Genomic DNA, 14,032 nt, shown 5'->3' with positions numbered 1-14,032 from the left:
TACCACATTTAGCTTTATTGAAATTGAACAAATAGCTTTTTTTAATAAACCCTTTTACAGCAAGTGTAAAATTTTAATGTTTTACTCATCTTATGTTACAGGTTGTCTTCTTCCATGTAAGCAAAAATACCATCTTTTTTTCTTCTTTTTTTTTACTTTTTTTTTTTTAATTTTCTACTTTAAAACATGTAGCAAGGATTTGAGTAACGCAGATCCGGCACCAAAAGGTAACAGGTTCTGAAAATCACAGTACAGTTTTAAAATTCTTAGGTTAATTAATGATATTTAAAATGATAGCCACTTTGAGTAAAGATATAAATTAGAGGTCTGTAAACAAGTTGTGTTTACCTATAGAGCTATTGACTGCAGCTACAATGAGAGCGATAATAGGAACTCAATGCTAAACTGAGCTACACCTTTGAGGAAACAAGTTCTTACTAAGTAGTGTGGTACAGGGTAGCACAATAGGTAAAATACAGTTTGGCACCTCAAGTTGCATGTAAAATCAGCAGAAATAAAATTAAGTAAGTGCACTGTCTCCCAACAGAAATAAACCAGGCAGTTTCTCTGGTTTTGTAGTGTCAACTACCAAATAAATCACATGACACACAAGTTCAACCCCAAAGTTACAATTCTAATAAAGCAAGATAATATTAAAATGCACACCCACAAGGATAGTAAAGTATAAATTTTCTCTTTTGTTTTTCCCTCTCCTCTCTCAGTAGAAATAATTTACAACCCACAAAAGGACTCCTTGGTGAAACCACTACCTACAGATGTGGTCATGGAATGTAGCTCAGTAGACTTGTTTCAAATAGAAAGGCAACATTATCCTGAAAAATTTTGGTCCTCTTATAACTCACTGTACTGTAGCCACCACAGTCTCTTGATAGATGTTTTAGGAGAATTTTTTGTTTTCTGATTCTCTTTTGTTCTGAAAGGTAATATTTTGGTGATAAAGCTGGGTAAAATTTGGCCCCAATTACAGACGTCTAATCAAAGCTGAATCTGGAAGAACACACCAGGAGTGTATAGGGGGAGCCTCTTGACTGGTCTCACGGCATATTTTGTCACAGAATAATTTTTCCTTCTACACTTCTTTTCCTCTTTGCTAATTTTTTCTCCAGTGTTCTGGGGGAGTGGGGAAGAAATCCTTAGTCCATTTGACAGAAAGACATTTCACTGTTTATTTACATGTAGATCACTTTGGCTAAGAAGTCCTGGCGAACCAGAGTTGCCTATTTCTTGTGTATGTCCTCATGCCGTATAATTTTGTATGTAATCCAGTAAAAGATGTTGAAAATGAGGAAGGCGAGTGGGAACGCAGCACGGGATATTGTATCAATCCTTTTTGCACGGTCAACAAACTTCTTTTTGATGGAATCTGAATCCTTTGGTGGTGCCGGGGGTGGGTTGGGTGGCGTGGCCTTGACTGCTGTGCCATCTTTGACTTGGAGGCAGTGGCCCATGCCATAGCCACTGAAATTGAACCGACTGTCACGGGCAACTTCGTCTTCCTGGAGGATAAAGAGGACAAATAAGACACACAGTCACCTGTCTATTGAACATGCCATGTAGCTGAGCAGTTGAGGTGCACCCCTCCAAAGCACCTCAACAAATTACCTGGTTACGCAATGATACAAAGTCCAGGTTTTAAAGACAAACAAGAAGGTAAAACCCACATGAAAATATGTGGAAATCAGGTGGCTTCCAGTGTTTGTGAATCTGAGCTTTAATTTTTCTAACTATGTCTAAATCAAGTGCCCTGAGGAGCAAGCTGTATCCCAGCCCTATAGGGAAGAGATTTGACTCCACAGGTTTATATTGCTCTCCTTGAGCTTTCTGTGGGGAGGGAACACAGTCATGTTGGTAGCAGGGTGTCTGCTCCAGCCAGGCTGAACTGAATGATCCAGAGATCCAGGGACCCAAGTTCATGGAAGTGTGTTTCCATTGCTCAATTTCACAGCAGCCTTACAGCTCCATCTCAGACAAGGGTAGATCATGGTCCCTCCCTCCTCACAGGAGAGCTCTGACAATCAGAACTTCAAAGTGCACTGGGCACTTGGATTTAGTGATAGCTGGGAGTCAGGTACAGTAGCACGAGCTAATGTAGCATCACCCTGCAGAAATCCATTCTCTCTTGTCTGAGTGGGTGATATTTGTTTTGGGAGAGGTGAGTAACTACCACTGAACTTTATCACTATAATAACTGTGTGATGAAAGGCTTGTGACTGTGCTGATAAATTTTCCCTGATGTTTCTCCTGTCTGATAGAGCAATAATACACAAGTTAACAGTCGCTGGCAGTTCTCCATGAAGGATTCAAAACCAACAGACAAAGCAGGTCTATTCTTTTTTGTTCCAGCAGGGATGAATTGTGAGTTCAAGAGCTTGTTCTAGTTAAAGACCTTTTCTTTGACCGACAGATGCTTCACTGTTGACTGAAAATGACCACTTCTTGGGCTGATAAGGAGCCAAATGCCTCATGGGAAATACTCCCTCATACCTCTTACCAAACCACAGCCGTCTGACATCAGCTGAAAATCAAAAACTGCAAGAAAAAAAAAGCATCACAGCAGCAAGATATTGAATAATGAGTATATTGGCTGAACTTGGAGGTGAGAAGGGAGGATAATTTGCACCTATTCAGGATGTAAATCACTTCTCCTTCACAGAAGAACCTCTTTCAATAGTAGCATTTTTCTCTCTCCCCAGTTCCAGGACTGGAACTGAATATATCACCGAACTTCCTTTCCTTACCTTGGAGCTGACATGCACAGGCAAATAACCAGAACTGTGATTCAAGGCTACCAAATGAGAAATAGTCACTCTGACTGCTTATGGCATTGAATGCTTATGGAAGGAGGGTAGGCAGTAAACAGTGCTTTGGAGACCCTGTCACATCAGCATGAAGGTCTATTCTACAGTGTATCCATAAGCAGGTGGAAAATTGCATCATTGCAAGGCTGTTTGAGCACTTATCCAGGGCTTATAACCTTTTCATTTCAAAGGTTCGCCATCATTAAGAAAGAGAAGGATGGTCCTCTCCTTTTTCAATTTTATTTATTTGCAGTTTGCAGTACCTCTCTGAAAACTCTGCTTGTCCTAGGGACTATAAATATGCAAAGTATTTTAAAGATGAACCCACTGAGACCTAAGTTCTGGATAGCCTTATTAGGCAAGGCTTCTCTTGCATGACTTATGATTTAAACACTACAAAGTCCCCCAATAATACAGAGAGATGCCTTCCTCTCAGTGTTTTTCGTTTTACTGAGTTTGAAGGATAAAATGCATGCCCAGGACATGAGAGGTGATTAAAAAGGGTAACAGATTTTCAGCAGCTGTGTTGCCATATGTACTTCATTCATTTTTTAAAAATTTAATTTCTGCTGCTCCTGAGAGATCGGTGGGAAGAATAAAAAGTACTGAGCTCAACACAAGCTTGGAGAGTCCTGACTACCACTGTGCTCTGGTGGATCACAGCTCTGTCACATGGGGCTGAGCAATCCATCTTCAATGTCACAGCCTTCCTTTTGTGCTCACACTGTAGCAACTGGAGTGGGAAGCCATCTGAGATTAGGGACAGGGATGTTTAAATCAAATTTTTTTAGGTATTCAGCACCCAACCCTTAACTGTAAGGAGCCACTTATGTCTCAAGGGATTTAGAGCCCTGCTTTTCCCACCAGAGAGTTCCAGAGGGTTGTCTGTGCCAATTCTTTCTCACAAAAGCCAGAGAGAAGCGTGTCCAGCCTCCATGTTATCTTTTTATTCAGGACTGCAGCTGATTGGATTTACCCTATTGGATTACCCAGGGTACAAGAGGTACAGCTGGGGTATGAGTGATACATGCTCAGTTTCCCTCTCTGTTTGAACAGATTTGAATTTCCTTCTCCCTAATAAACCTCTGGATTTGCTTGTTACTGTTTTCCCAACATGGAGCTGTTTTCTGGCTGCAAAAAGAAAAAAGTGTGTTTATAAAGGGGTTTTTCTAACTTTTATCAGGAGCATCTTTTTCAACGACTAAAGAATCACTTAGGAGAATAGGATTGTCTTGCTATACCTACTTGTTACTATGCCTGATATGCATTTACAAACACAGCACTAGAGACACCCGAGCTGTAGCTGTTGGGATTATTTAAGTTCCACCAGAAGCAAGGAAAGCCAGAGGCCTTACAGCCCCACCTCCAGCCCTGGAGATGCCACAGCTCCATAACCACCATGAGATTTTAACAGTAAAATCCCCCAGGAGATGACGGAGCTTTGCAGTCTGGCATGTGCCTCTGCTCTGAGCACTGCCAAGTCTCACAGGCAAGACCTGACCCCATCAGACCTCTCCTACCTGACCAGATATCTCCTGAAAGCCCTCAGGGTGGTGAGATCTCTGCCCTTTCCAATGAAACTGGCCAATAGTGTTGAAAGTTAAATGAAACCCTGAAGATACCAAGACCCACATGTCTTTGCTAAGAGGATACTTTTGCCATGAGCCTGCAGAAGTGGGCTTGTGTCCTTTTGGCTCACTCACTGAGCCCCTAAACTGGTTCCACCCCAAATGAAGCAGAGGGGACAGAAAGGCTTCCTCCATGCTGCTGAGGGGAGCTGGGGAATCAGCCCAAGTTCTGGAAGTTCATTGTCCATGCTGCTTATGGGTTAGCTCACTCTGGGGTGCATCATACCAAAAAGCTTTCTCACAGACAAATCTGCTCCACCGAGGACTGATGCCACACATTGCCATCCTGAGCCATGTGGTGATATCTGGCCTCAGGAACATCTGAGTTACTTTAGCATTATGGATGTAGTTTAAATAATCTGTCTCTAAACCACCATAATCTTATGACAAAACTACAATTTGACATTTTAGATAATTTTCCAACATCCTGTTACATATAAAGGACTTGGGGAAATAGTCACAGAGAAGGAAAAACTGATTTATACACTTTGATAAGGAACCTTTTTTAAAATTATATTTCAAAATGTGACATGAAGAACTGACCTTAAGTGCTTACCCTTAAGTAGTTGCTGTGTCTTCCTTTGACCTAGAGGGTTGGTGAACTACTGCACAACTCACCTTGGGTACCTTCTGGTGGGGCTGCAGAGTCACTCTTCATTCTCAAGGTCATATTCAGTCCATACCCTCTGACATATCTACCATGGACACTCATCAATAGATAATCTTCAACCTGTTCACTAGCTTAGTCACTGATAAAATAGTCCAAATGTCTTTTCAAATATCTCTATCATTATTTTAATCAGAGTACACTTAAAACATATTAATTTTAAACTGGACAGGATCTCACTTGCATAAATCCCAGACCACTTATATGTTTACAGATTTTAAAACCAAAATCAAAGAGCAGCTGGAAGCCATTGGACATCAACTGGAGTGGCAGAATCTGCTGCCATTGAAGTTATTTACTTTTTCTTTCTAAAGGGATGTGACGTTAGGTGTTACCTTATAATCACAACTCCATCTGTCCTCGATTAAGGCATAGAGGAAAGGGTCATAAACCAGGATGAGAAACAGAGAAAAAATTAATAGCAAAAGGAAACTGTTCTTTTGATAGTTTGCTTTTAGATGTTCATACCCTGCGTATTTTAGAATTATCCATTGAAAACTAATTATATTTCCTGAGATTTGGGCTAATACTTTGTATAGATACTTTTTCAACAACATAAGTTTATGATTATTATCTTATGATGTCATAATGACAAGGCTTAGGTATTGGCTTTAAACAATTTTCATTAAAAATAATTACATATTTTTCTCATTTTCAATTATCCTTTATGAATTTAGTGATTTTTTTTGTGCTTTACAAATTGATGGCATTAAATTCTCTTGACTTAGCTTTACAGTAAGCAAAATATAAATGGCGATAATACTTCAGAAATGGTTTTCTTCTTAAATTTTTCATTTTTGGAAAGCTTTAATTTCCACTCCATCAGGGCTGGAACATATTTCATACTACGAGTTTCACAGCAAAGCAATCAGAAATGGGGAAACACTTTAGAAAATCTAGCCCGTTCAATGCCTTACATGCTCAGCCTTCTGTACAATGCATTTTGAAGTGCTTTGTCCTCACCACTTTTAAATGCTTATTGTCAGCATTGACTCAGTTTTAACAATGAGGAAAATGAGACAGAGGCTGGTTTCAAACAGTGTATTTAATTTACTTTCTGATGTGATTTATTCTTTTAATTTTGCTACTCTTTTTCCAACATATGGTGGAACCACTATTTAAAAGACTATCTGGTTTAATTAAATTTCAAGGACACAGATGATTAATTTTAGGTATAGGATAGAGAAGATCAGAGAAATTTTCCTTTTGGTATTCATAAGCACAAAGTTAGAAACCCAGAATCAATTCAGACTTGAATGCAAAATGGAATCATTAGGGAATGGACGCCAAAATATCTTTGGAGATTTCATTCTTAAATCATCTTTATGACTTTGAGACACCTCCCATCTCTCAGTACTTTACATAATTCATGATGTGGTTTTGCAGACAGTCATGCTTACATGGTTTCAGTTCTCAGGAGTCACTGAGTATGTGGACGAAGATAGTTCAGCTGAGAAGCACATTTGGACTTTCAAATCCCCTTTGGTTCCTCACAGAAGCCTCTTAAAATTCAATTCAATTCAATTGTGAGGAAATGAGAGGGAAGGTCCTTTCAGAGATTAACTGTTTAAAAGGCAGTCCTGGAGTTTAGGAGTAAAAGATCGATTTCATAGCTGGGGAATTCACTGGAAGGGATCTCTAAGAATCTATGTGAGAACTATTCAGAAGGAACTGAGTTATAAATAAGCTGGGACAAATGATCCCAAGGGAAGGTACACAGGTGAAATAGGATATTCAAAGCAGACAAAGCTAAGCCAGGCTTTTCGGAAGGATTCTAAAAGATGGGTGACTAAGTAACAAAATAGCAGTAAATTAAAGACAGGTTTGATAAGTACAAGGTAAAGCATGGCAGAAGATAACCCTGATTGCACATAGATAGTAGTGGGCTCAAAATGTTTTTTGTTTTTTTTCTCTTTTGTGAGTTTGGGAAATTACCGCATATATGATCCTGACACTAGTCTTCTGCTAAGCTACAGTCAGGAAATGGACAAGCAAAACTGAAAATGCCATTCTGCCATTTTATCTACTCACAGCATGATCAGATTTTGGACACAAGCGGTATTTTTGGTCATTCAAGCCTAGTAAAGACATAGCAGAAGTAAATAAAATACAAAGAGGAGCAGTAAGGATGATAAAGCCTTTATTTTTTTGCAATAGGAAGAAGAAAATAGATGAGATCTCTCCATCTTAGAAAAGTTGTGTTTGGAAGGTCATGTCACAGGATGCTAACAAACTTCTCTGATTTCTTGTATCCTGGAAAGCTCTGGATCTCAGCTCACCTGTGCCAGATATCATTCCCATTTCTTCTTAATCCAGACTTCAGAGGAGCAGAAGGTGATATAAAATTGTCACCTTCTCACCTCAATCCTGCCCAAAATATAGACCAAATATTTCCCAGAATTTGGTTTAAATATAGTTTTTCCTGAATATTCACCAAGATGCTTAATCAAAAACAGTCTCTGACTAATCCTACTGCAAAATGACACTCCATCAGGACCCATCTTTCTGCATGTGACAGTGGCATTCACCCCGTTCCTGCCTCTCTTAACAGCGATTTTCCTGCTCACTGAGGTTTGCTCTTGCTCTCATTTAAGCCCTCATGCCTTATGGAATCTAGACCTTGGATTACAAATAGACATTTTAATTAATGGACGAGAAATTGGTCATTCTTGTCTTTGGTGAGGGTTTCCAATGGACAAATTTAGGTTTGTTTTGGAAACCTGTGTTTAGTAGTATGTTCTGTCTCCAACAAACAGCAGAAAAATCTCTGAAGCATGAGTGATTTACTTACGCAGTCTGTAAGAACAGCAAGTGAACTGTTGTTAATGCAATAATGAAATGGTAGTTAATGTGGCTTCGCCCTTTTCAAGTAGGAATTGAATATTATCCAACTGAAAGAGTAACATAATTTAAACATGTTGCGAGCAAAAATATTTTCCTGGCTTGAAATACCTATAAGTAGAATCTAAATTTTTCAAGAATTACTTTAATATTAAAGATTATACAGTCAGTAAGGGTGAGTGGTTTGCTAAAAAAAAAAAAAACAAAAAACATTTTCTTTAGTAAAGCAAGGCTTCTGTTTCTAAATTTTGCAAACACAATTAATGAAAATCTCTTATCCAATTTCAAGTTTTATATATAATATAATGAATGTTTTCATTTTAGGGGAGGGAGAACCAAATGAACTACTGTTTTGCAAAACTCCATAAATGTTATGAGAGTCATTCCTCCTAAAAACCCAGCAGACTGATTCCTGACACAGTCTTGGTTTCTTGTTTCCCTTTATTTTAAATGAAAGTAATAATTTAAATTATCCAGATACTGTGATCATATAGATATAATTTGACTAGAGATTAAATTCTCTCTGTCTGGAGACTCGACTGTTCTTGGGTAACTTCTGCCAGTCTCTCTCCAAAGAAAGAAGGGATTGGCTAGTTTATCAGTGGGAATGGCACATTATTCTGTTTTATATCAGACAAATACATGTTGGTGACCTAGATTTGAAGGATAATCTGCTCTGACCAGAAATCTGTTGGATAAAGGGCAACTGACTTCTGCTCATTTTGTCTGCATGCAGGGCTGCGTAAAATGCAAAGCTGGTGTTTAAATATGTGACTATTTCAGCTAGAACACGAAATAGCTGTTCATGAGCACATCAAACTAAACAATGTAAAGCAAGACTACCTCTGCTAAAATTTTAGAAGATCAAAAACCTGAAACACCAATGGAAGCATACCTAAAATTCACTTACTGCATTTTCCCTTGCTTTTTGCAAAATGTCTCCCTCAGGAGAGATGAGCAGACTCTCACCTTCTTCCTTTCAGCAGTGTTCAAGCCTGAGCCTCAGACTTCAGTTCTCTCCCTCCCTGAAACCTATTGCAGGGTCAATATCACAGGACAAGGGCACACAGTGTCCCCAGGTGGGTGACAGGCATGGGGGAACTGCCACAGCAACTTGTGGGGCATCCATGCTGAAATACCCCAGTCAAACACCAGAATATCTGAGCCGCCCTCTACACAGGATTTTCCCCATTAGGTCCTCTAGTCTTTTTCTCAAAGCAGATTTAAATAATTCAGGGGAGATGATTTTTATCACACCTTTGTGAAATTTCTCAATGGCCTCTTCCTTAACTGTTATTATCCTAGGAGACTTTGTTAGACCACTCCTGTGCCCTGGCTGTGCCACCTCAGAGAGCCTCATTAGTCAGTCAGCCAAAATTAAAAAAGAAATAGATGTCCATACAGGGCCCATAAACAGCAGTCATGATTGGATTCCTGCAGATTACCCCCTAGAACAATATATGGCTGGGGACGTTTTATGGCTTGGGTTTTGATTGTCTCAGCTCCCCCATTCCCTGGGGCTGATGTGCAGCCCACCCTGTGGGCATTCTCCTCCCTGGATGAAGCTCTGGGACCTGCAGCATTCCCACCTTGCTGAGGTTTCCTGCTTGGTGCCAGGAAGCAGCAGAGGAAGGAGACAGGCAAAGGGAAGGAAGAAGAACAGGCTTTTTGCCTCTCTGGTAGTGGATTCTCTCCTTTAAGCCATTTTCTACAACAAACACCCAGAAGAAACCCCATCAAATGCAGACAGAGTTTACCAGGGCTTCCTCAGACATTCATGCATTTAATTTATGCAAATACTGAACAAAATGAATTAAATATTGCAAATTACATTAATAATTTATTTTCTGTAGCTAAAAATAGTCAAGAATATTTGAATAATCTTAAAGTGTTCACATACTAATTTTATAAATTTGGTCAGGGGAGGCTGTGGGGGGTTTTTTGTTTGTTTAATTGTTTTTGGTTTGGGGTGTTCTTTGTTCCTGAGGGGACAAGCTTTTCTTTTCCAGTTATCAGTTCTTAATACCAGGCTTCCAATAAATAGTGTTTTGGGGTTGATTTTATTTCCTTATCTTCTATTACACAAGTTACCCTTTCTGGCTTTGCATATCATGTATTTGTTGTTGTTAGTCAAGATCTCAATCTGGATTTCTTTATCTATTCTTGCATAGGTCCAAAGCATCATTGGGTTAAAAAAAATATTTTCCAACTATCTACCCTTCAAACATGTTTCCAAAATTAAATTGTTGCATCTTAGAAACATCTTGGCTGTTTGAGTGTATTAGAAATTTACTAGACATATAGACTTCTGTAGTTTTATTTTTTATTTGCTTCTGTGAGGGTTGCTCTATAAAACTCTGATATTATTTATTCTCAGGAAAATAAACATTCATCATGAAGTAAAAATCAATGACACTCAATGCTATAGCAGCTTGACAGTGCAATCTCTACTTGGAATTGTTGGGGTGTTTTTTTCTCATCTGATAAGTAGTAAGTCCACAAATTCTAGAAGGTCATTGGAAGTATGCATACAATGGAAATTAAATAATATTTCATTTAAAATGCATTTGATAGTTTTTCTTTTACTGTATTACATACACACACACACACAGCCTTCATGCATCCATCCATGGAGATATCTGTACTTACCTGTAGGTGTGGGCATCTACTTAATCTAATCCTCTGATGTATTCCCTGAAGGCAATAGTTAGTGGCAAGTTCACCTAGTGAGAATGTTTTTATTCTATTTTAAGACTAAGAGCACTCTCCAGAGAATTTATTAATTATTAATCTTTAATAACTTCTTAAAATGCTAACTTTTACACTAGCTTTCCCCTGCAGTACTTCTGAGGAGCAAGGATACAGAACACACAGACAATGGTCATTAAACCTTCCCAATCCTCTCTGCCCATAAATAGGCTCTTTGGTGGGATGCTGGCATTTCTCCAGGAGGACCATCTGCCCAGGCCAGTAACTAAGCAACAGATCTCCTGGTGTTGGCCTTTTATTGCTTGGCAAAACTGATAAAAGGATAACCTGAAACAAGAGATTTAACTCTTTATGAAAGTCAGTACTGAGAGGTACAGGCAGATGAAATGAGGAAGCATGGAAAAGGTGTTCTTGGGAGAAGGTCTCAGATGCTTCTCTAAACTCAAGTGTTGTTCAAGAATATCAAGGAAAATGGGAGAAGAAATGCCCAATTAATTTACCTACAAGAGAGCGCACAAGGATAACACAAAAATAAAGGGTTGCTATGCCAGCAGCCTTCCTGAGACGTGCATGTTGTATGTTTCATCTGTTATGTCCTGGAGTAATTCTAAACTGGTGTTTGCAGTGCCAGAGCTTTGGAGAAGCCTGTCATGAGGTACATGGAAGAGGTCAGAACTCACTGTGACTGCCTACAACCTCCTGTCCTTGAGGTTCCACTTTTGAGAAGGCCTGACACCAGGGGAAGGATTGAATTCAGAAAAGATGTCAATAAGCCAAAGAACAAAGCAAAGCAGGAGCACCCCAAGAGACAGGGAGACCTGGCAGGACAGGTTTCTACTCCACTGAACATCCAAGAGCTTCATGAGTACCAGGCAGGAGCATTCTGCCCGGATCAGACAAGATGAGGTGTTTGGTGACAACCTAAGTACTGCACAGTAGGATATCACACATGCTCTGCAGTCAGAATGGGTGGGCATTAAACTGATGCTTTGTCTTCTGAGCTGGAAACATGAATGGGGTCTTAGAACCCCTAATGTGAAACACAGGCAAGGTGGCATATACTCGTGGTCTTTTGCTTCCCTGTCTCCTTATTTCTGCAACTGTCTCTTCTCTTTTTAACTCCTTTTAAATTTTTTTTTCTCCAACACTTTTTGCCTCACTAATTCCCAGACCTGTTTTTGCCTACCTCCTCTTTGATGCTTTCATCCTCACTGTTTTCCTTATACGTGGCCTATACCTTCTACTTGTAAAATTTTGTTCCTTCCTTAAGTCCTATCTGCTCTGGCCCTTTCTGTTCTTTGCAGCTAAATTATCTTTCTCCAAAGAAAGACAAGGCATAAAAGCGAACTCCACCTTGCCAAGGTCACCTCTAAACTGAGAGGTGTTACTCTATTTTTTAAGAATAGCCAGGAATTTGGTTTAGTTTTCTTTTGTTGTTTATTTTTTGTTTGTTTGTTTTCTTAATTAAAACCTCCTGCTTTTGGATATACACAGAGCTGATAATTGCTCAAAGAGTATCCAGTACCATAAAGCATTTTGAAATGTGGTGTTTCTCATTTGATCCACTGTTCATGATACACAGCCTGTCCCATCACTGGCACAGAAAATTGAAATCACCAAGTTCGTGGGCTCATGCAGCAATCTGTGACTGTATTCTGACCACCCAGAACATGCAACATGAACCTTTTGGAAGCTTTGGAAAAGGATCACGAGTGCTGCAAACCAGCAAATGGATTATTTTTTTTTTTCATTATTCTAAGTTTAAAGCTCAGAAAAAAAGAGTTGTTGCTTGTGCATAGCACATGTTCTAGTCTACTGAAAACCGAGTAATGTGGTAGTATATGCAAATAGTAATAGATTAAAGACTTGGCATGCTCTGGAATACTCCAATGACATGTCCAATCACAGCAGTACCATCTGCTTTTCCTTATATGTGCTAAATTTGTAACACACTGTTAATTTCTGTAAGAGTTTACTCACCAGTTTCAGGAAATTATATTTAACAGACATGCAATATTTGGGCTTTGTGACTTACTGTTAGCAAACAGTTAGTAAATATCTCTTCAGTTACTCATCTCTTTTCTTAGACAAAGGACTTTAGAAATCAATAACATCGATTATGATTCTTAACCCAAAGGAATGGCAGTGATTTGCAATTGAAATGTTAATTCCCTAAGTTTCTGCTCACACTCAAATTTTAACAGACCTAAAGGCAATCAGACTTTCACCTGGAGCTTTGAAACCAGTAAAACACAAGTGTGGTATTGTACAGCTAAATTAAAATTACCTCCTTCTGTTTGGAGTGGAATTTTTACCAGATTGCTTAACTGTAACTTCTCTTCAGGCAGTGTTCAGTTTGACCCAAGGAAACTGCACAATATTGGCAATATTCTTTTCATAATTGTTCACTGACACTCTGAAACATAGGAAAATAGACAACCAGGCAAGGAAAGGTTCCCTTCAGTGCCCATCTGGGGTTTCCACGAGTGTTTTGCCCTGCTGGCTTTATGGTTGGATATTTTACTGATGACACTGGAGTTCATTTATGGTGTCTCTGCATGGTGCTGTGCTGGATGATTTCTTCCCAGAGGAAGAAAGGCTGAGTTATCCCCTCCTTGGGTCTGAAAGGAGCAGGTATTTTGAAGTATGAGACCATGGAACCTTCACCTGAGGGAACAGTGGTCTAAAGGATATTTTAAACATATTTGACACATTTAAATAGATGGTTTCAGCTTGCCAAGTTTGGAATGGATCCTAAAATAAAAGTCACTATAAAGAATAAAGCAATTTGTTTTGGATGATTAAGAGAATTTTGCTCATATATCCAAGGTGTGACAATTCCAATCACATCTTCCTTTCAATTTACAGGAAAGAAATAAACTAGGCTTCATTATTGTTCATACTGCTGGTGCTATATATTTGACATGATAATCTACAGTATTAGTCAGTAAATTGACTCACTGGACTGCCCTTGATCATATGCTCCATTTTCCGCTCAGCAGGGCTCTCTCTAACAGCTATATATAACCAGGGAGGGAAAAAAAAGAGATGATTCTCTCTTAGATCATTATAAAATGATGCTGCGTTCAGTTTTCCTGTTGCTTCAAAGGTTATAAGTGATGTGATCTTTTCACCGTCACAGATAATATATGGCTGCTGTTTGTCTGACTTGTCAGCTCCTCACACAGAAATCCAATACTTCCCTCTTGTCACATATTCATTTCAGGAATGTGTTCTCTTGCAGGCCTGAAATGAAATAGTCTCTATATTCCTATCTGCCAAGTTTTCGAGTCTCGCCTTGTGTGGTCCTTCCTCGTCACACCATGGTTGTCACATTAGCAACTCACATAAGTACTGGCAGCAAATGT

The 14,032-nt window shown here is 39.1% G+C and overlaps 1 protein-coding gene across 4 annotated transcripts in view; it reads right to left on the bottom strand.

The window, feature by feature from the left end:
• GLRA2 (glycine receptor alpha 2) overlaps positions 1-14,032 on the bottom strand; it is a 129,212-nt gene continuing 115,180 nt past the window's right edge. For all 4 annotated transcript variants that reach the window (XM_066176852.1, XM_066176851.1, XM_066176850.1 and 1 more), the window contains exon 9: positions 1-1,517. In XM_066176852.1, coding sequence (XP_066032949.1) covers positions 1,239-1,517 — 279 coding nt within the window. In that variant the 3' untranslated portion in view covers positions 1-1,238. The remainder of the gene's footprint in view (positions 1,518-14,032) is intronic.

Source organism: Chamaea fasciata, unplaced genomic scaffold (assembly GCF_029207755.1).
Source record: "Chamaea fasciata isolate MVZ Bird 193981 ecotype frontalis unplaced genomic scaffold, bChaFas1.0.hap1 SCAF_2, whole genome shotgun sequence".
NCBI classification, from domain to species: Eukaryota; Metazoa; Chordata; class Aves; order Passeriformes; family Sylviidae; genus Chamaea; species Chamaea fasciata.
This window is presented reverse-complemented; position numbering and strand designations above follow the sequence as displayed.